This window comes from Salmo salar, chromosome 07, assembly GCF_965601325.2.
Source record: "Salmo salar chromosome 07, fSalSal1, whole genome shotgun sequence".
Taxonomy (NCBI): domain Eukaryota; kingdom Metazoa; phylum Chordata; class Actinopteri; order Salmoniformes; family Salmonidae; genus Salmo; species Salmo salar.
The window spans coordinates 66,000,001-66,027,500 of NC_138297.1; the positions used below are offsets into that span (position 1 = coordinate 66,000,001).

The 27,500-nt window shown below is 47.4% G+C and overlaps 2 protein-coding genes across 2 annotated transcripts in view; one reads left to right on the plus strand and one right to left on the minus strand.

The window, feature by feature from the left end:
- Positions 1–27,500, minus strand: part of LOC106592269 (voltage-dependent calcium channel subunit alpha-2/delta-4) — a 208,379-nt gene that overhangs the window by 104,122 nt on the left and 76,757 nt on the right. The gene's annotated exons all lie outside the window — the stretch shown is intronic.
- LOC123743809 (leucine-rich repeat and transmembrane domain-containing protein 2) overlaps positions 1–27,500 on the plus strand; it is a 49,381-nt gene that overhangs the window by 17,823 nt on the left and 4,058 nt on the right. Inside the window, exons 3-4 of the mRNA XM_045722458.2 lie at positions 18,920–19,516; positions 23,120–27,500. The exon at positions 23,120–27,500 is cut by the window's right edge and continues 4,058 nt beyond it. Coding sequence (XP_045578414.2) covers positions 18,920–19,516; positions 23,120–23,607 — 1,085 coding nt within the window. The 3' untranslated portion in view covers positions 23,608–27,500. The remainder of the gene's footprint in view (positions 1–18,919; positions 19,517–23,119) is intronic.

Genomic DNA, 27,500 nt, shown 5'->3' on the forward strand with positions numbered 1-27,500 from the left:
CAGACTGCTGCCTTTACCTTTACCACTGTCTCCTCTAGACCAGACTGCTGCCTTTACCTTTACCACTGTCTCCTCTAGACCAGACTGCTGCTGGCTTTACCTTTACCACTGTCTCCTCTAGACCAGACTGCTGCTGCCTTTACCTTTACCACTGTCTCCTCTAGACCAGACTGCTGCCTTTACCTTTACCACTGTCTCCTCTAGACCAGACTGCTGCTGTCTGTCATACTGCTGTGTCCTGTCATACCGCTGTGTCCTGTCACACTGCTGTGTCCTCGCTGTGTCCTGTCACACTGCTTTGTCCTCGCTGTGTCCTGTCATACTGCTGTGTCCTCACTGTGTCCTGTCACACCGCTGTGTCCTGTCACACTGCTGTGTCCTGTCACACTGCTGTGTCCTCGCTGTGTCCTGTCATACTGCTGTGTCCTGTCACACTGCTGTGTCCTCGCTGTTTCCTGTCATACTGCTGTGTCCTGTCACACTGCTGTGTCCTCGCTGTGTCCTGTCATACTGCTGTGTCCTGTCACACTGCTGTGTCCTCGCTGTGTCCTGTCATACTGCTGTGTCCTGTCATACTGCTGTGTCCTGTCATACCGCTGTGTCCTGTCATACTGCTGTGTCCTGTCATACTGCTGTGTCCTGTCCTCAGCAGTCAACCATAACTCTGTGTGTGATGAGTGACAGTATGAAGGATGACCACCCACAGGGAAGATGACCTTATTTCTCTCTCTCTCACACACACACACACACACACACACACACACACACACACACACACACACACACACACACACACACACACACACCTCCTGTGCATCAGATAGTGTTACAGCAGGATGTCCATGAGGAGATAACAGGCTCCAGTGATATGGTCAGAGATATAGAACAGATCAGAGAGATGTATAACACGGGGGTTTAGGGTCGACCTGTACCATTCAGTCAGCCAGAGAGATGTATAACACGGGGGTTTAGGGTTGACCTGGACCATTCAGTCAGCCAGAGAGATGTATAACACGGGGGTTTAGGGTTGACCTGTACCATACGGTCAGCCAGAGAGATGTATAACACGGGGGTTTAGGGTTGACCTGGACCATTCAGTCAGCCAGAGAGATGTATAACACGGGGGTTTAGGGTTGACCTGCACCATACGGTCAGCCAGAGAGATGTATAACACGGGGGTTTAGGGTTGACCTGTACCATACGGTCAGCCAGAGAGATGTATAACACGGGGGTTTAGGGTTGACCTGTACCATACGGTTAGCCAGAGAGATGTATAACACGGGGGTTTAGGGTTGACCTGTACCATACGGTCAGCCAGAGAGATGTATAACACGGGGGTTTAGGGTTGACCTGTACCATACGGTCAGCCAGAGAGATGTATAACACGGGGGTTTAGGGTTGACCTGTACCATTCGGTCAGCCAGAGAGATGTATAACACGGGGGTTTAGGGTTGACCTGTACCATACGGTCAGCCAGAGAGATGTATAACACGGGGGTTTAGGGTTGACCTGGACCATACGGTCAGCCAGAGAGATGTATAACACGGGGGTTTAGGGTTGACCTGTACCATACGGTCAGCCAGAGAGATGTATAACACGGGGGTTTAGGGTTGACCTGTACCATACGGTCAGCCAGAGAGATGTATAACACGGGGGTTTAGGGTTGACCTGTACCATACGGTCAGCCAGAGAGATGTATAACACGGTGGTTTAGGGTTGACCTGTACCATACGGTCAGCCAGAGAGATGTATAACACGGGGGTTTAGGGTTGACCTGTACCATACGGTCAGCCAGAGAGATGTATAACACAGGGGTTTAGGGTGGATTGGTTTTGGGCTGCTTTTAGAAGCTTGTAATACATCAGAACCAATCCAGTAGACATGTCATTACAGAGCAGAGGTTATGTAACATGGTGGAAGACCCATAGCTATACAGCGTATATAACCAGCCTGACAACATGATTAAAAACACATCCACGGTAGACCAGCTAGTATTTTATAAAACGCTGTTTGGACAATTTAATATTTCAAGATGCATTCTTTGTTTTTAATCAAAATGCCTTTCTCCGCCAAAACCATTTCCAAATAGACAAGCTCACACGCGCACGCACACACACATGAACGCACACGCACGCACGCACGCACACACACATCTGAGAGCACTGGAGAGAATAGAAATCCCTGTCTGAATTTGGGTGGCATAGCAACGGATAAGGAGTAGATTATAGTTTGTGTATTTGTATTTATTATGGATCCACATTAGTTCCTGCCAAGACAGCAGCTACTCTTCCTGGGGTTTATTATGGATCCCCATTAGTTCCTGCCAAGACAGCAGCTACTCTTCCTGGGGTTTATTATGGATCCCCATTAGTTCCTGCCAAGGCAGCAGCTACTCTTCCTGGGGTTTATTATGGATCCCCATTAGTTCCTGCCAAGACAGCAGCTACTCTTCCTGGGGTTTATTATGGATCCCCATTAGTTCCTGCCAAGACAGCAGCTACTCTTCCTGGGGTCCAGCAACATTAAGGCAGTTTATACCATTTAAAACATTACAATACATTCCCAGATTTCACAACACACTGTGTTCCCTCAGGCCCCTACTCCACCACTACCACATATCTACAGTACTAAATCCATGTGTACTTGTGTGTATAGTGCGTATGTTATCATGTGTGTGTATGCATGTGTCTATGTTTGTGTTGCTTCACAGTCCCCGCTGTTCCATTAATTGTTTTTTTATACGTTTTCTAAATCTAATTTTACTGCTTTTACTTGATGAGGAATAGAGTTTGTGTGTGTGTGTGTGTGTGTGTGTGTGTTTGTGTGTTTTAATATAGACAGTATGTCAAGGCCACCCCCTCTACAATTACTCACTGACACTGGCTTGTCTGGTTGATTAAAAACATTTTGGATTACAATCACTACCTTGTACCAGATGCCTGTTTTCTATGTGCCCTGGTCTACAGTAGTGCACTATTAAGGGAACAGGGTGCCATTTGGGACGAATCACATAATGATTTGGAGCAGAATCACTATCTACTTCAGTAGCACCCTCCTCCTGTCTAACAAGTCTTCAATAGGATTATTTTCTCTCTCTCCTCCCCCTCGCTCTGTCTCCCATTCCTCTCTCTCTGTCTGTCTCCCTCTCAATTCAATTCAATTTAATTCAAGGGGCTTTATTGGCATGGGAAACACATGTTAACGTTGCCAAAGCAAGTGAAGTAGACAATATACACCAAATATCACTCTCTCTCTCTGTCTCTCTCTCTATGTCTCTCTCTCTCGGTCTCTCGGTCTCTCTCGCTCTGTCTCTCTCGCTCTGTCTCTTTCTCTCTGTCTCTCTCTCTCTCTGTCTGTCTCTCTCTCTGTCTGTCTCTCTCTCTGTCTGTCTCTGTCTCTCTCTCTGTCTGTCTCTCTCTCTGTCTCTCTCGCTTGGTCTGTCTCTCTCGCTCGGTCTGTCTCTCTCGCTCGGTCTGTCTCTCTCGCTCGGTCTCTCTCTCTGTGTCTCTCTCTCTGTCTGTCTCTCTCTCTGTCTGTCTCTCTCTGTCTCTCTCTCTCTCTGTCTCTCTCTCTCTGTCTCTCTCTCTAAACTCTGAGGGTGTGCTTCTCTGATCTCTTCTTCCAATCCTGTGTCTCACCACTCTGACACACTGTAAACATGCTGGACACATTATATCCACACACACACCACTCTGACACACTGTAAACATGCTGGAGACATTATATCCACACACACACCACTCTGACACACTGTAAACATGCTGGAGACATTATATCCACACACACACCACTCTGACACACTGTAAACATGCTGGAGACATTATATCCACACACACACCACTCTGACACACTGTAAACATGCTGGAGACATTATATCCACACACACACCACTCTGACACACTGTAAACATGCTGGAGACATTATATCCACACACACACCACTCTGACACACTGTAAACATGCTGGAGACATTATATCCACACACACACCACTCTGACACACTGTAAACATGCTGGACACATTATATCCACACACACACCACTCTGACACACTGTAAACATGCTGGACACATTATATCCACACACACACCACTCTGACACACTGTAAACATGCTGGACACATATCCACACACACACACCACTCTGACACACTGTAAACATGCTGGACACATTATATCCACACACACACCACTCTGACACACTGTAAACATGCTGGACACATTATATCCACACACACACCACTCTGACACACTGTAAACATGCTGGACACATATCCACACACACACACACACCACTCTGACACACTGTAAACATGCTGGACACATTATATCCACACACACACCACTCTGACACACTGTAAACATGATGGACACATTATATCCACACACACACCACTCTGACACACTGTAAACATGCTGGACTATCTATCTCTCAGGTCTACAACACATGATCAGAAGGGTACAACAGGCTGAGTTAGCAGCAGGAATCCTCTATCTCTCAGCTACAGACAGACAGCCTTTCCTTCACAGTGTCAGGAACACACAGAGCAGGAGACCCATTTCAGAAGAGAGGGAGTGAGGGAGGAAGAAAGAGAGAGAGAGGGAGGGAGGGAAGCTATCATTTCAAACACAAGGCAGAAGAAAGGCAGGGAGTGATAGAAAAGAAGGAGAGGGGGAGCGAGGGATGCTCGGAGTGAAGGAGGAGAGACGCAGGGGAGAGGCGGAAAACAAAGCAGAATATGTAAGGGCTATGTGGCGCCCGCCACACCCGGTGACTGTCATCAGTGTGTCAGGAGCTCTTTAGCGATTCTCTCATCTACACACAAACCACGGCCCACATGTGATTTAGTGCCTTTATTCACCATGAATGAAGCCTGTATCCCTTCTCCTCGGTCTGTGCTGCTACATCTCTGAACATGCTGTCAAGATGGGGGGTGAGAGACATGGCTACCTTAGGATGAAAACGCAATGGAAGATGTGGGGGGGGGGGGAATTTAATTATCATCAAAGTCAATGGAGGCGTCCATCTTGTGTTCTTAGCACAGTTCTTGAAAGAGTGTCAACACCAGAGAGTGTTAATAAAGCAGAGAGTGTCAACACCAGAGTGTTAATATAGTAGAGAGTGTCAACACCAGAATGTTAATAACGTAGAGAGTGTCAACACCAGAGTATTAATAATGTATAGAGTGTCAACACCAGAGTGTTAATAACGTAGAGTGTCAACACCAGAGTATTAATAATGTAGAGTGTCAACACCAGAGTGTTAATAACGTAGAGAGTGTCAACACCAGAGTGTTAATAATGTATAGAGTGTCAACACCAGAGTGTTAATAACGTAGAGTGTCATCACCAGAATATTAATAATGTATAGAGTGTCAACACCAGAGTGTTAATAACGTAGAGTGTCAACAGCAGAGTGTTAATAATGTAGAGTGTCAACACCAGAGAGTGTTAATAACGTACAGTGTCAACACCAGAGTGTTAATATAGTAGAGTGTCAACACCAGAGAGTGTTAATAACGTACAGTGTCAACACCAGAGTATTAATAATGTAGAGAGTGTCAACACCAGAGAGTGTTAATAAAGTAGAGAGTGTCAACACCAGAGTGTTAATACAGTAGAGTGTCAACACCAGAATGTTAATAACGTAGAGAGTGTCAACACCAGAGAGTGTTAATAAAGTAGAGAGTGTCAACACCAGAGTGTTAATATAGTAGAGTGTCAACACCAGAATGTTAATAACGTAGAGAGTGTCAACACCAGAGTGTTAATAACGTAGAGAGTGTCAACACCAGAGAGTGTTAATAACGTAGAGAGTGTCAACACCAGAGAGGGTTAATAACGTAGAGTGTCAACACCAGAGTGTTAATAACGTAGAGTGTCAACACCAGAGAGTGTTAATAACGTAGAGTGTCAACACCAGAGTGTTAATAACGTAGAGTGTCAACACAAGCTGTGATATGGATAACCAGGAAGCATATTGACAATGCAAAAAATCTCCCTGAATGCTAGAACATTCCATTCCCTCAACAACAAAAAGGAGGACATCTTTAAGTGAGGGCCGATCATAAAGAGGAAGTTCAGTGTGTGTGTGTGTGTGTGTGTGTGTGTGTGTGTGTGTGTGTGTGTGTGTGTGTGTGTGTGTGTGTGCAGTGCTTCAGCCCCAGCCTGAGAGCCTGTAGCTCTGACGGACTTATCGCCTCTCTCCAGGTCCGCATCCCAAATGGCATCCTATTCCCTTTATAGTGCACTACTTTTGACTAAGGCCCAAAGGTGATAGTGTGCCATTTGGGGCACAGCTCTCACTCCAGCCAGTCCTATTGGTCCTGTGACAAACTGCAGCCATCACAGACAGTAAACATTATATCAATGATGCATGCTGTTTACCACTTTAGAAATGGACTGGGGTTTTATGCCTGCAGAATGTGACGGCATAAATTAGCACCTTTATTCATCCAGGAAGTTGGTTTTCTTCTACATTATGTTTTTGTAGTCCGCCTCCCTTCAACAGTTTGGTACCAAGTTGGGTTGGGGAATGCAGAATCTCTCTCTCCTTACTGATGCAACCTACTAAAAAGATGATGTCACCATGTGAACAGGCCCCAGTTTCACCCCAAGGCACCACTCATTACCACGGAAACCAGTCCCATGGAGATGAGAGGTGTTCTGAGCAGAAATTATTCACCCAGTTCTTCAGAGAATCACTTTTACATCAATTATATTAGCATCCTGTTACTGTCTCAGTCTGTGGCAGTCAGAGAGACTTCTGATGATGCTGTCATTATTATAGAGAAGAGCTGCTACTGCTGTGTGTGTGTGTGTGTGTGTGTGTGTGTGTGTGTGTGTGTGTGTGTGTGTGTGTGTGTGTCTACTTCTCACAGCATCACTCCAAACCTCATCATAGAACATTACAGGGAGGAGAGAGAGAGAGAGAGAGAGAGAGGGAGACAGAGAGAATGAGAGAGAGCGAGAGCGAGAGAGAGACAGAGAGACAGAGAGAGAGAGAGAGAGAGAGAGAGAGGAAAATAAAGAGAGTGATGTGTCAGAGAGAAAAAGAGTGAGAAATAGAGCGTGAGAAATCCAAGCAGCCCTAGAAGCTACAGCTCCTCACATATCAATTACAGAGTTGGAGAGCTGCTCTCATCTGCTTCTACCTCTCCTCCTCCTCTCTTCTGCCTCTCCTCTTCCTCCTCTCTTCTCTCTTCTGCCTCTCCTCCTCCTCCTCTCTTCTGCCTCCTCTCTTCTGCCTCTCCTCTTCCTCTCTTCTGCCTCTCCTCCTCCTCCTCCTCTCTTCTGCCTCTCCTCTCTTCTGCCTCTCCTCCTCCTCTCTTCTGCCTCTCCTCTCCTCCTCCTCCTCTCCTCTCCCGTGTACCATCACCATCACAGTGCTAGCAGTGGTTCCACCTCTAAACCCACACAGTCAGAAGGCTGCCCGCTGCATCACGGCAGTGGGTGTGTGTCATGCGCTGCTGAAGGAAGAACAAGTAGGACAAACGGAGCTGCTGGGAGCTGATACACACCTTGTTGTTCAGATCATTATCGTTTACAGCTGCTGACTTATCAGCACGGTACAGAACAGGGCTCTGTATGTGTGTGTATGTTAAGATGTCTGACCTGGCTGCATAATATCTAAATGGACAGACAGACAGACAGACAGACAGACAGACAGACAGACAGACAGACAGACAGACAGACAGACAGACAGACAGACAGACAACAGCACCCAGGAAGAATGCCAGCTGGGTGCTGGATGGAAAGCTCTGACCTCTCTGAGGTCCTTCTCTAAGTGTCCTAGCAGTGATCATGTTTTAAGAGCTGGGATAGGTTCCCCTGTGTACCCATCGTCCTGCAACAGAAGGCTCAGGTTACAGAAAGGAGATCAGCCTCTCTATCAGGGACACCTGGCGTCCTTTGACATGTTGTATTACGGTATCAATGTCCCTCATGCCTAATTCACACTATAGGACCAAACCAAACCAAGCTGAGCCATAGGACTGCTAAACAACACTGCTACATAGCTAATCAAATGGCTACCCAGACTACCTGCAATGATACTTTTCTGCACTAACTCTCTTGTACTGACTCTATGCATGCACGCACGCACGCACGCACGCACGCACGCACGCACGCACGCACGCAGTACTGGTACTTCCTGTATATAGCCATGTTATTACCTCATACCCCAGCACATTGACTCAGTACTGGTACTTCCTGTATATAGCCATGTTATTACCTCATACCCCTCTACATCAACTCAGTACTGGTACTTCCTGTATATAGTCATGTTACTACCTCATACCCCAGCACATTGACTCAGTACTGGTACTTCCTGTATATAGTCATGTTATTACCTCATACCCCAGCACATTGACTCAGTACCGGTACTTCCTGTATATAGCCATGTTATTACCTCATACCCCAACACATTGACTCAGTACTGGTACTTCCTGTATATAGCCATGTTATTACCTCATACCCCAGCACATTGACTCAGAACTGGTACTTCCTGTATATAGCCATGTTATTACCTCATACCCCAACACATTGACTCAGTACTGGTACTTCCTGTATATAGCCATTGAATTTTATTCTCCTTATACACTGACTGTACAAAACATTATGAACACCTGCTCTTTCCATGACAAAGACTGACCAGGTGAATCCAGGTGAAAGTTATGATCCCTTATTGATGTCAATCAGTGTAGTTAAATAAGGCTTTTTAAGCCTTGAGACAATTGAGACATGGATTGTGTAGGTGCCATTCAGAGGGCGTGAATGGTCAAGACAAAATATTTAAGTGTCTTTGAACAGGGTATGGTAGTAGGTGCCAGGCACAACGGTTTGTGTCAAGAACTGCAACGCTGCTGGGTTTTCCACGCTCAACAGTTTCCCGTGTGTATCGAGAATGGTCCACCACCCAAAGAAAATCCAGCCAACTTGACACAACTGTAGGAAGCATTGAAGTCAACATTGAACCTTTATTTAACGAGGCAAGTCAGTTAAGAACAAATTCTTATTTACAATGACGGCCTACCAAAAGGCAAAAGGCCTCCTGCGGGGACGGGGGCTGGGATTAAAAATACTAATATAGGACAAAACACACATCACGACAAGAGAGACACCACAACACTACACAAAGAGAGACCTAAGACAACAACATAGCATGGCAGCAACACAACATGACAACAACATGGTAGCAACACAACATGACAACAACATGGTAGCAACACAACATGTCAACAACATGGCAGCAACACAACATGACAACAACATGGTAGCAACACAACATGACAACAACATGGTAGCAACACAACATGTCAACAACATGGCAGCAACACAACATGACAACAACATGGCAGCAACACAACATGACAACAACATGGTAGCAACACAACATGGTAAAAGCACAACATGGAGGCAGCACAAAACATGGTTCAAACATTATTGGGCACAGACAACAGCACAAAGGGCAAGAAGGTAGAGACAACAATACATCACACAAAACAGCCACAACTGTCAGTAAGAGTGTCCATGATTGAGTCTTTGAATGAAGAGATGGAGGAAAAACGGACCAGTTTGAGTGTTTGTTGCAGCTCGTTCCTGTCGCTGGCTGCAGTGAACTGAAAAGAGGAGCGACCCAGGGATGTGTGTGCTTTGGGGACCTTTAACAGAATGTGACTGGCAGAACGGGTGTTGTATGTGGAGGATGAGGGCTGCAGTAGATATCTCAGATAGGGGGGAATGAGGCCTAAGAGGGTTTTATAAATAAGCATCAACCACTGGTGGAGGCTAGTAACAGTGACTAAGGTTCAGGGTACTGGGTGGAGGCTAGTAACAGTGACTAAGGTTCAGGGTACTGGGTGGAGGCTAGTAACAGTGACTAAGGTTCAGGACAGGGTACTGGGTGGAGGCTAGTAACAGTGACTAAGGTTCAGGGTACTGGGTGGAGGCTAGTAACAGTGACTAAGGTTCAGGGTACTGGGTGGAGGCTAGTAACAGTGACTAAGGTTCAGGACAGGGTACTGGTGGAGGCTAGTAACAGTCTCTAAGGTTCAGGACGGGGTACTGGGTGGAGGCTAGTAACAGTGACTAAGGTTCAGGACAGGGTACTGGGGGGAGGCTAGTAACAGACTCTAAGGTTCAGGACAGGGTACTGGGGGGAGGCTAGTAACAGACTCTAAGGTTCAGGACAGGGTACTGGGGGGAGGCTAGTAACAGTCTCTAAGGTTCAGGACAGGGTACTGGGGGGAGACTAGTAACAGTGACTAAGGTTCAGGGCAGGGTACTGGGTGGAGGCTAATAACAGCCTCTAAGGTTCAGGGTACTGGTGGAGGCTAGTAACAGTGACTAAGGTTCAGGGCAGGGTACTGGGTGGAGGCTAGTAACAGTGACTAAGGTTCAGGGCAGGGTACTGGTGGAGGCTAGTAACAGTGACTAAGGTTCAGGGCAGGGTACTGGTGGAGACTAGTAACAGTGACTAAGGTTCAGGGCAGGGTACTGGGTGGAGGCTAGTAACAGTGACTAAGGTTCAGGGCAGGATACTGGGTGGAGGCTAGTAACAGCCTCTAAGGTTCAGGGCAGGGTACTGGTGGAGGCTAGTAACAGTGACTAAGGTTCAGGGCAGGGTACTGGGTGGAGGCTAGTAACAGTGACTAAGGTTCAGGGCAGGGTACTGGTGGAGGCTAGTAACAGTGACTAAGGTTCAGGACAGGGTACTGGGGGAGGCTAGTAACAGACTCTAAGGTTCAGGGTACTGGGGGAGGCTAGTAACAGTCTCTAAGGTTCAGGGCAGGGTACTGGGTGGAGGCTAGTAACAGTGACTAAGGTTCAGGGCAGGGTACTGGGGGGAGGCTAGTAACAGTCTCTAAGGTTCAGGACAGGGTACTGGTGGAGGCTAGTAACAGTGACTAAGGTTCAGGGCAGGGTACTGGGTGGAGGCTAGTAACAGTGCCTAAGGTTCAGGGCAGGGTTCTGGGTGGAGGCTAGTAACAGTGACTAAGGTTCAGGGTACTGGTGGAGGCTAGTAACAGTGACTAAGGTTCAGGGCAGGGTACTGGGTGGAGGCTAGTAACAGTGACTAAGGTTCAGGGTACTGGTGGAGGCTAGTAACAGTGACTAAGGTTCAGGGCAGGGTACTGGTGGAGGCTAGTAACAGATCTAAGGTTCAGGGCAGGATACTGGGTGGAGGCTAGTAACAGTGACTAAGGTTCAGGGCAGGGTTCTGGTGGAGGCTATTAACAGTCTCTAAGGTTCAGGGCAGGGTACTGGGTGGAGGCTAGTAACAGTGACTAAGGTTCAGGGCAGGATACTGGGTGGAGGCTAGTAACAGTGACTAAGGTTCAGGGCAGGATACTGGGTGGAGGCTAGTAACAGTGACTAAGGTTCAGGGCAGGATACTGGGTGGAGGCTAGTAACAGTCTCTAAGGTTCAGGGCAGGGTACTGGTGGAGGCTATTAACAGTCTCTAAGGTTCAGGGCAGGGTACTGGGTGGAGGCTAGTAACAGTGACTAAGGTTCAGGGCAGGGTACTGGTGGAGGCTAGTAACAGTGACTAAGGTTCAGGACAGGGTACTGGTGGAGGCTAGTAACAGTGACTAAGGTTCAGGGCAGGATACTGGGTGGAGGCTAGTAACAGTCTCTAAGGTTCAGGGCAGGGTACTGGTGGAGGCTATTAACAGTCTCTAAGGTTCAGGGCAGGGTACTGGGTGGAGGCTAGTAACAGTGACTAAGGTTCAGGGCAGGGTACTGGTGGAGGCTAGTAACAGTGACTAAGGTTCAGGACAGGGTACTGGTGGAGGCTAGTAACAGTCTCTAAGGATCAGGGCAGGGTACTGGGTGGAGGCTAGTAACAGTGACTAAGGTACAGGGCAGGGTACTGGGTGGAGGCTAGTAACAGTGACTAAGGTTCAGGGTACTGGGTGGAGGCTAGTAACAGTGACTAAGGTTCAGGACGGGTACTGGGTGGAGGCTAGTAACAGTGACTAAGGTACAGGGTACTGGGTGGAGGCTAGTAACAGTGACTAAGGTTCAGGGCAGGATACTGGGTGGAGGCTAGTAACAGTCTCTAAGGTTCAGGGCAGGGTACTGGGTGGAGGCTAGTAACAGTGACTAAGGTACAGGGCAGGGTACTGGGTGGAGGCTAGTAACAGTGACTAAGGTTCAGGGTACTGGGTGGAGGCTAGTAACGGTGACTAAGGTTCAGGACGGGTACTGGGTGGAGGCTAGTAACAGTGACTAAGGTACAGGGTACTGGGTGGAGGCTAGTAACAGTGACTAAGGTACAGGGTACTGGGTGGAGGCTAGTAACAGTGACTAAGGTACAGGGTACTGGGTGGAGGCTAGTAACAGTGACTAAGGTTCAGGGTACTGGGTGGAGGCTAGTAACAGTGACTAAGGTTCAGGACGGGGTACTGGGTGGTAGTGGGGTGAACAAGTCGTTGCTCGGGTGGCTTGACCCAATAAAGGGATCAAGATGTTTTTATCCTTCTCTCTCTCCCTCTCAGAGTTTAATGTCATGCAAATTGAGTAAAAGAGGCTTCCGAGGCGTTCTGTGCTTTTTGAAACAAAGCGTTTAAAGAGCTAAAATAAGCTTCTATCTTTTGACTTAACATCTCATAAATACTGAATCAAAAGCTAAGCAGAAGAGAGCCAGTGAAAAACATCTCTGAGACTTCCATTGTCTACGGCATCATTACAAATACCTCTCCTCCTCGCCAGGGGAGACCAGCTAACAGTTGAGCACTGCAAACAACAGCGGAAGTTGCTGCAGTCTGGAAAAAGACATTCCCCTCAAATAATTTACAGAGCTGCAAGGCAGTTTCTCCACAGCCAAACACACAGCTGTCTTCCTGTTGAAGCCCCAGTGTTAGATCTCAGACTGGGTTAGAGTTGCATTCACATTACATCAGATATAGAAAGATAACAGCTGGTTAATATGAAGATGATAATATCTACCAGACAGCCTAGTTTAGATGAAAACGACGATGAAGACGATGATGAAGAAGATGATGAAGATGGTGGTTATCATGGTGATGAAGGTGCTAAAGATGATGCAGAAGATGATGATGATGAAGATGATGGTGATGATGAAGATTATGAAGATGAAGATGATGGTGATGCTGAAGATAATGACGAAGATGATGGGTTCGGCGATATACCATTTATACCGTATACCGGGGTATTTTGAAATGCCACTGCTTATTACTATAAGTTGGGTATAACTAGAGAAATCTAAGATGTGTCAAATAAATGATATGCAGCTCAGGGCTCCAGCTATGCATTTGGTTTGCTAACTTGCTAGTTAAGTGTCTAGATGTCAAGATCAAACTTCTTGGTTACAGCAGAGATATTCAACCCCCTCCTGGATCAAGATCCCTGTTGCTTAAATATTTTTGTGCATCAATAATTTGTGTACTATTTTCTTTATTTAGTGCTCTCTCTGGGTCCCTCCCTGTAGTTCACCCCTTCTAGTGCTCTCTCTGGGTCCCTCCCTGTAGTTCACCCCTTCTAGTGCTCTCTCTGGGTCCCTCCCTGTAGTTCACCCCAGTCCTTCTAGTGCTCTCTCTGGGTCCCTCCCTGTAGTTCACCCCTTCTAGTGCTCTCTCTGGGTCCCTCCCTGTAGTTCACTCCAGTCCTTCTAGTGCTCTCTCTGGGTCCCTCCCTGTAGTTCACCTCAGTCCTTCTAGTGCTCTCTCTGGGTCCCTCCCTGTAGTTCACCTCAGTCCTTCTAGTGCTCTCTCTGGGTCCCTCCCTGTAGTTCACCCCTTCTAGTGCTCTCTCTGGGTCCCTCCCTGTAGTTCACCTCAGTCCTTCTAGTGCTCTCTCTGGGTCCCTCCCTGTAGTTCACCCCTTCTAGTGCTCTCTCTGGGTCCCTCCCTGTAGTTCACCTCAGTCCTTCTAGTGCTCTCTCTGGGTCCCTCCCTGTAGTTCACCCCTTCTAGTGCTCTCTCTGGGTCCCTCCCTGTAGTTCACATCAGTCCTTCTAGTGCTCTCTCTGGGTCCCTCCCTGTAGTTCACCTCAGTCCTTCTAGTGCTCTCTCTGGGACCCTCCCTGTAGTTCACCCCTTCTAGTGCTCTCTCTGGGACCCTCCCTGTAGTTCACCCCAGTCCTTCTAGTGCTCTCTCTGGGTCCCTCCTTGTAGAGTTGTCCTCCAGAAACCTGTCACCTCAGTCATCTCGCTCTGCACAGGAAGTGTTTAAATATAGACGCTGCTTCTCGTAAAACAGCAATGTAAATAAAGCAAAGTGCTTTTCTCAGAACAAGGTTCGGGACACTGACTGATTAAGGGTTTGAGTCAGAGCCTTCTCAGGGCCAAGAGGTGTAACCCTGTCATCATCACTCCTGTTCTGAAAGTAGGGATCAATAACTAGACAGAGGAGTGGGACATTAGATATACCCTAATTAATATGAGAGAGAGAGAGAGAGACAGAGAGAGAGACAGAGAAAGAGAGAGAGAGACAGAGAGAAACAGAGACAGAGAGAGAGACATAGAGAAAGAGACAGAGAAATATGCACTTCCTAACCTCCTGCCAAATGTATGACCATAGAGACACATATTTCCCTCAGATTACACAGATCCACCATTTTTTTTTAAAACAAACCCAATTTTGATAAACTCCCATATCTACTGTGTGAAATACCACAGTGTGACATCACAGCAGCAAGATTTGTGACCTGTTGCCACAAGAAAAGGTCAACCAGTGAAGAACAAGCACCATTATAAATACAACCCATATTTATGCTTATTTCTTTTCCATTTTGTAAATCGTTACAACACTGTATATATACATAATATGACATTTGTAATGTTTTTATTCTTTTGGAACTTCTGTGAGTGTAATGTTTACTGTTCATTTTTATTGTTTATTTCACTTGTGTATATTAGTTACTTCACTTGCTTTGGCAATGTTAACATATGTTTCCCATGCCAATAAAGCCCTTAAATTGTATTGAGAGAGAGAGAGAGAGCGAGAGAGAGAGAGAGAGAGAGAGAGAGAGAGAGAGAGAGAGAGAGACTGAAGGAATCTATAGTCCTATCCTATCAGGTGTGAGTCTGCCTCTGAGTGTGTGTAGCATGGCCACACTACTGCATATTCTACCTCTAGCCTCTGCCCTTTCAACTGCCACATGAGAATAACCTTCAGACAGCGTCCTGAATGCAGTCTGTCCAAGGCTACTGTCAGAGAGCCAAAGGTTGAGCATGACCCTGACAGACCGCTGACATTGGCTGCCTTTCGTCCTCTCTCTCTCTCATTAATAACACATGCCAGGCTTTTGGCTAGAGATCCCCAGACACGGACTGGTGTGGCTTCACACCTCCACACACACACACCTCACTCACTCACTCACTCACTCACTCACTCACTCACTCACTCACTCACTCACTCACTCACTCACTCACTCACTCACTCACTCACTCACTCACTCACTCACTCACTCACTCACTCACTCACTCACTGTACCCACACACAGACACACACAGACACTTAGCTAATGTCCTCTCTCAGTCAGACAACAACCAACCAGACAGTTAGCTAATGTCCTCTCTCAGTCAGACAACAACCAGACACTTAGCTAATGTCCTCTCTCAGTCAGACAACAACCAGACACTTAGCTAATGTCCTCTCTCAGTCAGACAACAACCAGACACTTAGCTAATGTCCTCTCTCAGTCAGACAACAACCAGACACTTAGCTAATGTCCTCTCTCAGTCAGACAACAACCAGACAGTAGACGATAAGGGTTCCCATCTATTCTAACCAAAGACTGATTCTCTTTTTGAACTTGATAGTGATTCACTCTGTAGTGTCATTTTGTTTGATGGTGATGTTTAGACTAAGGATGACCCCCCATATGTGTTGTCCTACTCTAACCCCATCCTGTCAGTCTCACTAGGCCAGCCAACAACCAAAACAAATACCTAAGGCTTCAGCCAAGCCGTCTATCTACCCAAAGAATAAGGATCTTTTTTTAGCTTCAGTTGACGGGGAATGAAAACATAGTGACACTGTATTTCATTCATACAGAGACATTGCTTTTTGGTCATGTGGGTCTCTCTAACTCTGTATCTTTTTGGTCATGTGGGTCTCTCTAACTCTGTATCTTTTTGGTCATGTGGGTCTCTCTAACTCTGTATCTTTTTGGTCATGTGGGTCTCTCTAACCCTGTATCTTTTTGGTCATGTGGGTCTCTCTCTAACCCTGTATCTTTTTGGTCATGTGGGTCTCTCTCTAACCCTGTATCTTTTTGGTCATGTGGGTCTCTCTCTAACTCTGTATCTTTTTGGTCATGTGGGTCTCTCTCTAACTCTGTATCTTTTTGGTCATGTGGGTCTCTCTCTAACTCTGTATCTTTTTGGTCATGTGGGTCTCTCTAACTCTGTATCTTTTTGGTCATGTGGGTCTCTCTCTAACTCTGTATCTTTTTGGTCATGTGGGTCTCTCTAACCCTGTATCTTTTTGGTCATGTGGGTCTCTCTCTAACTCTGTATCTTTTTGGTCATGTGGGTCTCTCTCTAACTCTGTATCTTTTTGGTCATGTGGGTCTCTCTAACACTGTATCTTTTTGGTCATGTGGGTCTCTCTAACCCTGTATCTTTTTGGTCATGTGGGTCTCTCTAACCCTGTATCTTTTTGGTCATGTGGGTCTCTCTAACTCTGTATCTTTTTGGTCATGTGGGTCTCTCTCTAACTCTGTATCTTTTTGGTCATGTGGGTCTCTCTCTAACTCTGTATCTTTTTGGTCATGTGGGTCTCTCTCTAACTCTGTATCTTTTTGGTCATGTGGGTCTCTTTAACCCTGTATCTTTTTGGTCATGTGGGTCTCTCTCTAACTCTGTATCTTTTTGGTCATGTGGGTCTCTCTAACTCTGTATCTTTTTGGTCATGTGGGTCTCTCTCTAACTCTGTATCTTTTTGGTCATGTGGGTCTCTCTAACCCTGTATCTTTTTGGTCATGTGGGTCTCTCTAACCCTGTATCTTTTTGGTCATGTGGGTCTCTCTAACCCTGTATCTTTTTGGTCATGTGGGTCTCTCTAACCCTGTATCTTTTTGGTCATGTGGGTCTCTCTCTAACCCTGTATCTTTTTGGTCATGTGGGTCTCTCTCTAACCCTGTATCTTTTTGGTCATGTGGGTCTCTCTAACTCTGTATCTTTTTGGTCATGTGGGTCTCTCTAACTCTGTATCTTTTTGGTCATGTGGGTCTCTCTAACCCTGTATCTTTTTGGTCATGTGGGTCTCTCTCTAACTCTGTATCTTTTTGGTCATGTGGGTCTCTCTAACCCTGTATCTTTTTGGTCATGTGGGTCTCTCTAACCCTGTATCTTTTTGGTCATGTGGGTCTCTCTAACTCTGTATCTTTTTGGTCATGTGGGTCTCTCTAACCCTGTATCTTTTTGGTCATGTGGGTCTCTCTAACCCTGTATCTTTTTGGTCATGTGGGTCTCTCTAACTCTGTATCTTTTTGGTCATGTGGGTCTCTCTAACTCTGTATCTTTTTGGTCATGTGGGTCTCTCTAACTCTGTATCTTTTTGGTCATGTGGGTCTCTCTAACTCTGTATCTTTTTGGTCATGTGGGTCTCTCTAACCCTGTATCTTTTTGGTCATGTGGGTCTCTCTAACTCTGTATCTTTTTGGTCATGTGGGTCTCTCTCTAACCCTGTATCTTTTTGGTCATGTGGGTCTCTCTCTAACTCTGTATCTTTTTGGTCATGTGGGTCTCTCTCTAACCCTGTATCTTTTTGGTCATGTGGGTCTCTCTCTAACTCTGTATCTTTTTGGTCATGTGGGTCTCTCTCTAACCCTGTATCTTTTTGGTCATGTGGGTCTCTCTAACCCTGTATCTTTTTGGTCATGTGGGTCTCTCTAACTCTGTGTCTTTTTGGTCATGTGGGTCTCTCTAACTCTGTATCTTTTTGGTCATGTGGGTCTCTCTCTAACTCTGTATCTTTTTGGTCATGTGGGTCTCTCTCTAACTCTGTATCTTTTTGGTCATGTGGGTCTCTCTAACTCTGTATCTTTTTGGTCATGTGGGTCTCTCTAACCCTGTATCTTTTTGGTCATGTGGGTCTCTCTCTAACCCTGTATCTTTTTGGTCATGTGGGTCTCTCTAACTCTGTATCTTTTTGGTCATGTGGGTCTCTCTCTAACTCTGTATCTTTTTGGTCATGTGGGTCTCTCTCTAACCCTGTATCTTTTTGGTCATGTGGGTCTCTCTAACTCTGTATCGTTTTGGTCATGTGGGTCTCTCTCTAACTCTGTATCTTTTTGGTCATGTGGGTCTCTCTAACCCTGTATCTTTTTGGTCATGTGGGTCTCTCTCTAACTCTGTATCTTTTTGGTCATGTGGGTCTCTCTCTAACCCTGTATCTTTTTGGTCATGTGGGTCTCTCTCTAACCCTGTATCTTTTTGGTCATGTGGGTCTCTCTAACCCTGTATCTTTTTGGTCATGTGGGTCTCTCTCTAACTCTGTATCTTTTTGGTCATGTGGGTCTCTCTCTAACCCTGTATCTTTTTGGTCATGTGGGTCTCTCTAACCCTGTATCTTTTTGGTCATGTGGGTCTCTCTCTAACTCTGTATCTTTTTGGTCATGTGGGTCTCTCTAACCCTGTATCTTTTTGGTCATGTGGGTCTCTCTAACTCTGTATCTTTTTGGTCATGTGGGTCTCTCTCTAACTCTGTATCTTTTTGGTCATGTGGGTCTCTCTAACTCTGTATCTTTTTGGTCATGTGGGTCTCTCTAACCCTGTATCTTTTTGGTCATGTGGGTCTCTCTAACCCTGTATCTTTTTGGTCATGTGGGTCTCTCTCTAACCCTGTATCTTTGTCTCTGTCCCTCTCTCTCTTGTACAATCATTTGACAGGGAGATTGGTTTCTGCCTTATTGACCTCTGACCCTTTCTCTCTCCGTCTGTCTCCAGTTCTGCTGTGTCTCCTGTGTGTCCTGTCTTCCCTGGTGGATCTAACCACCGCCTGTCCTGCGACCTGCCTCTGCAACGCCACCGACGTAGACTGCAGTGGGCGCGGCCTGCTCTCCATGCCCGCCCTCACCCATCTCCCCGTCACCGCCCGCACCCTCCTGCTGCCCAACAACCACCTCTCCTCCCTGGGTCCAGGGTCCTTCGCTAACCTCACCTCCCTGGAGCGACTGGATCTCTCCAACAACTACCTGGATGATTTACCCCCAGTGCTCTTCAAGGACCTGGGGAATCTATCAGATCTGACCCTCCACAACAACAGTCTTAGGGCCTTGAATAGGGATCTCTTCCAGGGGCTGGTGGGGCTGAGGAAGCTAGATGTCTCCCTCAACGGGCTGTCTGATATCCCCTTGGGTCTGCTGGATGAGCTGCAGGGGCTGACGTGGCTCTCCGTGGCAGGGAACAGGCTCCATGCCCTGGAGAGAGCAGCCTTCGAGCCCCTGGCTAACCTCCAGTATCTTCAGCTAGGGGCTAACCCCTGGGAGTGTGACTGCAACCTGAGGGACTTCAAGCACTGGATGGAGTGGCTGCTGTACAGAGGTGAGAGACTGAAGGGTTGGTTTTGGGTCAGGGTTTGGGAAGGAGGGAGGGTGAGAGGGTGGATGGGTCTCCTGTATGTTTAGAAGTCTTTACTGTACTCAAGTCTACTCTTCTACACTCTACTAACTACTTACTGCTAAGGAGTCCTCTGGGAATCCACCTGTGAATTTCTATATACTCTACCCCAGTTGGGAGTTGGTTTGGTGGGATAGATTTAGAGGAGAGTCACAGATTTTACAGGCTTATGGCAATGTCAGGGAAACTCCTCTCTTGGAGTTATATATACATGTCTAGCTCAGTAACCTTATTGCTGCTATCCCTGCATTTCTGTTGCATGCCTCCTTGCACTTTCAATTTGCCTTCATTGCACATTTATACATCCCACTTAATAACACACATTGTACCTACTTGTTTCACTTGTACATTTTTTGTACTCTTTTATTTGCACTTCTGGTCAGATGCTAAGTGCATTTCGATGTACTTGTACAATGACAATAAAGTTGAATCTAATCGAATATGCTAGCCAAAGTGATCTCCTTCTGTTGTGGCATTGTAACAGCCAGGTACCGTCCTAACAGAGAGGTCCCGTCCTAACAGCCAGGTCCCGTCCTAACAGAGAGGTCCCGTCCTAACAGCCAGGTACCGTCCTAACAGAGGTCCCGTCCTAACAGCCAGGTACCATCCTAACAGAGAGGTACCATCCTAACAGAGAGGTCCCGTCCTAACAGCCAGGTCCCGTCCTAACAGAGAGGTCCCATCCTAACAGAGAGGTCCCGTCCTAACAGCCAGGTACCGTCCTAACAGCCAGGTCCCGTCCTAACAGAGGTCCCGTCCTAACAGCCAGGTACCATCCTAACAGAGAGGTACCATCCTAACAGCCAGGTACCGTCCTAACAGCCAAGTACCGTCCTAACAGAGAGGTACCATCCTAACAGCCAGGTACCGTCCTAACAGACAGGTACCGTCCTAACAGCCAGGTACCGTCCTAACAGCCAGGTACCGTCCTAACAGACAGGTACCATCCTAACAGCCAGGTACCGTCCTAACAGCCAGGTACCGTCCTAACAGCCAGGTACCGTCCTAACAGCCAGGTACCGTCCTAACAGCCAGGTTCCATCCTAACAGACAGGTACCGTCCTAACAGCCAGGTACCGTCCTAACAGCCAGGAACTGCCCTAACAGCCAGGTTCCATCTTAACAGCCAGGAACTGCCCTAACAGCCAGGTTCCATCCTAACCGCCAGGAACTGTCCTAACAGCCAGGTTCCATCCTAACAGCCAGGAACTGTCCTAACAGCCAGGTTCCATCCTAACAGCCAGGAACTGTCCTAACAGCCAGGTTCCATCCTAACCGCCAGGTTCCATCCTAACAGCCAGGTTCCATCCTAACAGCCAGGAACTGTCCTAACAGCCAGGTTCCATCCTAACAGCCAGGAACTGTCCTAACAGCCAGGTTCCATCCTAACAGCCAGGAACTGTCCTAACAGCCAGGTTCCATCCTAACAGCCAGGAACTGTCCTAACAGCCAGGTTCCATCCTAACAGCCAGGAACTGTCCTAACAGCCAGGTTCCATCCTAACAGCCAGGAACTGTCCTAACAGCCAGCCGTAGCTTTTAGCCCTCATGATTTTCTAATGCCCTCTCTCTGTAGAACAGCGAACAACCATGTCCTGACCGATAGTTACATCCCCGTCTCGGACAGTGAAAACCTACCAGCTCTGAGACTTCGCGGCTTCTCACCCGGAGAGAATTTACTCCACACTCTTACAAGGGAATACCATAAATCGGCAGCTAGATAAACTAAATGGTTGAAAAATAAAGCTGACACTTCCAGTAGTAAACTGTCAGAAGGACCGGGCCATCCCTCTTCAGTATTTATGAGGCCATTTAAAGTGACGGAGAGAGAGTGTGGCAGGTCCGTGTGTGTGTGTTTGAGGTGACGAAGTGACGAAGTGACGAAGTGAGAGCGCAGGTAGGTCCATGTTTTCACCCATGTTCCTGATACCCATCTGCCCCCACATCACATCCAGGAGAGGAGAGGGGGGAGAGGGAGAGCATCTACCCAGAGACAGGCCTCTCAGACTGGGGCTCTTCTCCCCACTGGATCCCCTCTATTCCTGGAGCTTCTGTTAGTACCCTTCCTTTAGAAGGAGTAGCTGGGGCCAAGTCACCTGTTTCAATCACAGAATGAGTGGGCGTGCTTGTTTGTAAATAAAATGCTTCCGTTGCAAGACGTTCATCCCGGACACATGTTGAAACAAACGCGGCATGTGATCACACATCCTCCCTCCCTCTCTCTCTCTCTCTCTCTCTCTCTCTCTCTCTCTCTCTCTCTCTCTCTCTTCCTCCCTCTCTCTCTGTCTCTCTCTCTCTCTCTTCCTCCTTACCTCTCTCTCTCTCTTCCTCCCTCCCTCTCTCTTCCTCCCTTTCTTTCTCTCTCTCTTCCTCCCTCCCTCTCTCTCTCTCTTCCTCCCTCTCTCTCTGTCTCTCTCTCTCTTCCTCCCTCTTTCTCTTCCTCCTTACCTCTCTCTCTCTCTCTTCCTCCCTCCCTCTCTCCTTCCCTCTCTTCCTCTCTTTCTTTCTCTCTCTCTTCCTCCCTCCCTCTCTCTTCCTCTCTTCCTCCCTCCCTCTCTCTCTCTCTCTCCTCCTCTTCCTCCCCTCTCTCCTTCCCTCTCTTCCTCCCCTTTCTTTCTCTCTCTCTTCCTCCCTCTCTTCCTCCCTCCCTCCCTCTCCTCCCTCCCTCCCTCCCTCCCTCCCTCCCTCCCTCAACAAATGAGTCACCTAATCCTTATGTTGACTGTCACACACATTGCTAGATCTTCCCCTGAGGCACGTCCACACCCTGGTCCAGACACTTGTCATCTCATCAATTATCCAAGGGCCTTAGTTGAGGCCATCTCCGATTCAACATGGAAAGACTGACATATTAGAGGGCTTCACCAATCCTGTCAGCCAGTTATATAGCCAGCAGACCCTGAGTGTCAGTCAGACAGAGAGCAGTCACTGTACAGTAGAGTGGAGTGGTAATGTTGCATGCTAGCTGTGACCTTCCCTTGGTTCCACCATACACCCCCCCATGGCTCCACAATGGCTGCCAGTTGCCGTTTATTTGTATTCATTCTGATGAAACCGCAGACTTGTTTACTTACCAGGAGGATGATGACTGATGTGTGGTGGTAATTCTCTCTCTCTCACTCTCTCTGTCATTCTGTCTCAATGTCTCTCTGTCTCTCTCTGTGTCACTGTCACTCTGTCTCACTGTCTCGCTCTGTCACTCTGTCTCACTGTCTCTCTCTGTCACTCTGTCACTGTCTCACTGTCTCTCTCTGTCTCTCTCTCTGAATACCATCTGATGCTTTTACTCTGAATAACATTTTATTTTTCTCTCTCCCCTTCTCTCTGTCCTCTATCCCCCCTCTCTCCTCTTTCTCTTTCTCCCCTACTCTCTGTCCTCTATCCCCGCTCTCCCTCTCTCCCCTTCTCTCCCCCTCTCTCTGTCCTCTATCCCCCCTCTCCCCTCTCTCTCTCCCCTTCTCTCTGTCCTCTATCCCCCCTCTCTCTCTCCCTCATCCTCCCCCCCGCTCCCCTCTTTCTCTCCCTCCAGGTGGTAAGGTAGATGGGGTGGAGTGTACCCTCCCTAAGGACCTGCGAGGGCGGGATATCCGTGGCGTTCCAGTGGAGATGTTCAACTACTGCCTCCAACTGGATGACGAGAACAGGGGAGGAGGGGGGCCGCGGAGCGGAGGAAAAGAAGGTTCATCCCCGCCCTGCGGCCGAACTACCGGCTCCGGAGGCACCGGCGGAGCCCCCACATCCGAAGTCCCCGCTGCGGGCGACCTGGTGCCCGTCCCGGACTGTGTGCGGCGGCGCTACCAGCCGGTGAGCGTGCGGAGGGCCATCGGGACGGTGGTGATAGCCGGGGTGGTGTGTGGTATCGTGTGTATCATGATGGTGGGGGCAGCGGCCTACGGATGTATCTATGCCTCGCTCATGGCCAAGTATCAACGAGAGCTGAAGAAGAGGCAGCCGCTGATGGGAGACGGGGAGGGGGACGCAGAGCCTGAGGACAAGCAGATCTCCTCTGTGGCATAGAGGGGTCAGGGGTTGGAGGTCAGGGGTCAGGGTTGAAAGGGCTCTATTCCTCCTCTCCCTCCTTTTTCTTCTCTCTGGATGCTGTCCTACTGTGCCGCTTCTCCTCCTCCTCCTCCTCCTCCTCCTCTCCCCCTGAAACTAACCAGCTCCTGCTACTGTCTTCTCTATCTCCACCAAATGACAATCACAATGTGTCCTCTCCTCCACTCTGAACCCTGATCTCATTCTGAGATGAGATGAGACAGACATGAACGTGTCAGACCACTAGACAACCGCCTGATAGTGTGATCAACAAACTCTGAACCTCCAATGACCCTTCTCTATCCCTCAGCCCACAAACCCCACGGCCCCGCAGAAACAAGAACTGGGTCTGGTCTGGCATGACATGGTGGAGGGATGGCCTGATTCTCTCTGTCCTCTCACTCCTGTCGTTCTCTGAGATGGAGGGATGGCCTGGTTCTCTCTGTCCTCTCAATCCTGTCGTTCTCTGAGATGGAGGGATGGCCTGATTCTCTCTGTCCTCTCAATCCTGTCGTTCTCTGAGATGGAGGGATGGCCTGGTTCTCTCTGTCCTCTCCCTCCTGTCGTTCTCTGAGATGGAGGGATGGCCTGATTCTCTCTGTCCTCTCAATCCTGTCGTTCTCTGAGATGGAGGGATGGCCTGGTTCTCTCTGTCCTCTCAATCCTGTCGTTCTCTGAGATGGAGGGATGGCCTGATTCTCTCTGTCCTCTCAATCCTGTCGTTCTCTGAGATGGAGGGATGGCCTGGTTCTCTCTGTCCTCTCCCTCCTGTCGTTCTCTGAGATGGAGGGATGGCCTGATTCTCTCTGTCCTCTCAATCCTGTCGTTCTCTGAGATGGAGGGATGGCCTGGTTCTCTCTGTCCTCTCCCTCCTGTCGTTCTCTGAGATGGAGGGATGGCCAGACGCTCAGAGGGATATTAAAAAACAAGGGATTAAAAGATGCTGCTATTGTCTTTTATCCCTCCAGAAGGTTTTATCCCTCCATCCCTGTGTTCCCACCAGCTGTAAGAGTACACAACAGTTGTGGGGACTTTTCCTCTTCCTTCCTCCTCCCTTTCATCCCTCTGTTCCCACCTCCTGGAGGAGTACACACACGCTGTGGGGACTTCTCTCTTCCCTCTCTGTGTAATCTCTATGGATGGACATCAACCTCTCCTACGAACTAGCAGGATCTTCCCCCAGCCCTGAATTGGCTGGACAACCAGAGTGTATATGATTCTATACTGCTCTATGGTTTAGATGATTTAATATAGCCTCTATTACATGCAGTGACCCAACTCCTGGTTTTTGACAAACATTCATTTGGTCCCGTGTCAGTTTTTCATTTGGTTTTGTTGGTTTTGTTTGCGTGATAACCTGATCTCCTGTAACGTTTTAGAGCTTGTTAGATTTGCTCCGACAAAACCCTACAGGTATACAGTCTTGCTAGCGATGTTGGTAAAAAAGGTAACTACCAAGTGAATCCAGTTGTGTTGTTGTTAAATGGGTAATAACCCACGTACAGTACAGTACCACAGTTCTCTGTGAAGTGGAATGAGACCCTGGACCACTACCCAGGATTCCATAGTAGCTTGGGAGGCGTGTCTTGATAACAGATCTTAATATGATGGTAGATAAACAGGCTGATGCTGATGAAAGAGAACTAGAGACAGATGAAATGGGATGTATGGGATGAAATGGGATGTATGTGATGAAATGGGATGTATGGGATGAAATGGGATGAAATGGGATGAAATGGGATGTATGGGATGAAATGGGATGTATGGGATGAAATGGATGTATGGGATGAAATGGGATGAAATGGGATGAAATGGATGTATGGGATGAAATGGGATGTATGGGATGAAATGGGATGAAATGGGATGAAATGGATGTATGGGATGAAATGGGATGTATGGGATGAAATGGGATGAAATGGGATGAAATGGATGTATGGGATGAAATGGGATGAAATGGGATGTATGTGATGAAATGGGATGTATGGGATGAAATGGGATGAAATGGGATGTATGTGATGAAATGGGATGTATGGGATGAAATGGGATGTATAGGATGAAATGGGATGTATAGGATGAAATGGGATGAAATGGGATGTATGGGATGAAATGGGATGTATGGGATGAAATGGGATGTATGGGATGAAATGGGATGTATGGGATGTATGGGATGAAATGGGATGTATGGGATGAAATGGGATGTATGGGATGTATGTGATGAAATGGGATGAAATGGGATGTATGGGATGTATGGGATGAAATGGGATGTATGGGATGTATGGGATGAAATGGGATGTATGGGATGAAATGGGATGTATGGGATGTATGTGATGAAATGGGATGAAATGGGATGTATGGGATGTATGGGATGAAATGGGATGTATGGGATATATGGGATGAAATGGGATGTATGGGATGAAATGGGATGTATGAGATGAAATGGGATGTATGAGATGAAATGGGATGTATGGGATGTATGGGATGTATGGGATGAAATGGGATGTATGGGATGAAATGGGATGTATGGGATGAAATGGGATGTATGTGATGAAATGGGATGTATGGGATGAAATGGGATGTATGGGATATATGGGATGTATGGGATGAAATGGGATGTATGGGATGAAATGGGATGTATGGGATGAAATGGGATGTATGGGATGAAATGGGATGAAATGGATGTATGGGATGAAATGGGATGTATGGGATGTATGGGATGAAATGGGATGTACAGTGAGGGAAAAAGGTATTTGATCCCCTGCTGATTTTGTACGATCCCCTGACAAAGAAATGATCAGTCTATAATTTTAATGGTAGGTTTATTTGAACAGTGAGAGACAGAATAACAACTAAAAAATCCAGAAAAACGCATGTCAAAAATGTTATAAATTGATTTGCATTTTAATGAGGGAAAAAAGTATTTGACCCCCTCTCAATCAGAAAGATTTCTGGCTCCCAGGTGTCTTTTATACAGGTAACGAGCTGAGATTAGGAGCACACTCTTAAAGGGAGTGATCCTAATCTCAGCTTGTTACCTGTATAAAAGACACCTGTCCACAGAAGCAATCAATCAGGTTCCAAACTCTCCACCATGGCCAAGACCAAAGAGCTCTCCAAGGATGTCAGGGACAAGATTGTAGACCTACACAAGGCTGGAATGGGCTACAAGACCATCGCCAAGCAGCTTGGTGAGAAGGTGACAACAGTTGGTGCGATTATTTGCAAATGGAAGAAACACAAAAGAACTGTCAATCTCCCTCGGCCTGGGGCTCCATGCAAGATCTCACCTCGTGGAGTTGCAATGATTATGAGAACAGTGAGGAATCAGCCCAGAACTACACAGGAGGATCTTGTCAATGATCTCAAGGCAGCTGGGACCATAGTCACCAAGAAAACAATTGGTAACACACTACGCCGTGAAGGACTGAAATCCTGCAGCGCCCGCAAGGTCCCCCTGCTCATGAAAGCACATATACATGCCCGTCTGAAGTTTGCCAATGAACATCTGAATGATTCAGAGGACAACTGGGTGAAAGTGTTGTGGTCAGATGAGACCAAAATGGAGCTCTTTGGCATCAACTCAACTCGCCGTGTTTGGAGGAGGAGGAATGCTGCCAATGACCTCAAGAACACCATCCCCACCGTCAAACATGGAGGTGGAAACATTATGCTTTGGGGGTGTTTTTCTGCTAAGGGGACAAGACAACTTCATCGCATCAAAGGGGGCCATGTACCATCAAATCTTGGGTGAGAACCTCCTTCCCTCCGCCAGGGCATTGAAAATGGGTTGTGGATGGGTATTCCAGCATGACAATGACCCAAAACACACGGCCAAGGCAACAAAGGAGTGGCTCAAGAAGAAGCACATTAAGGTC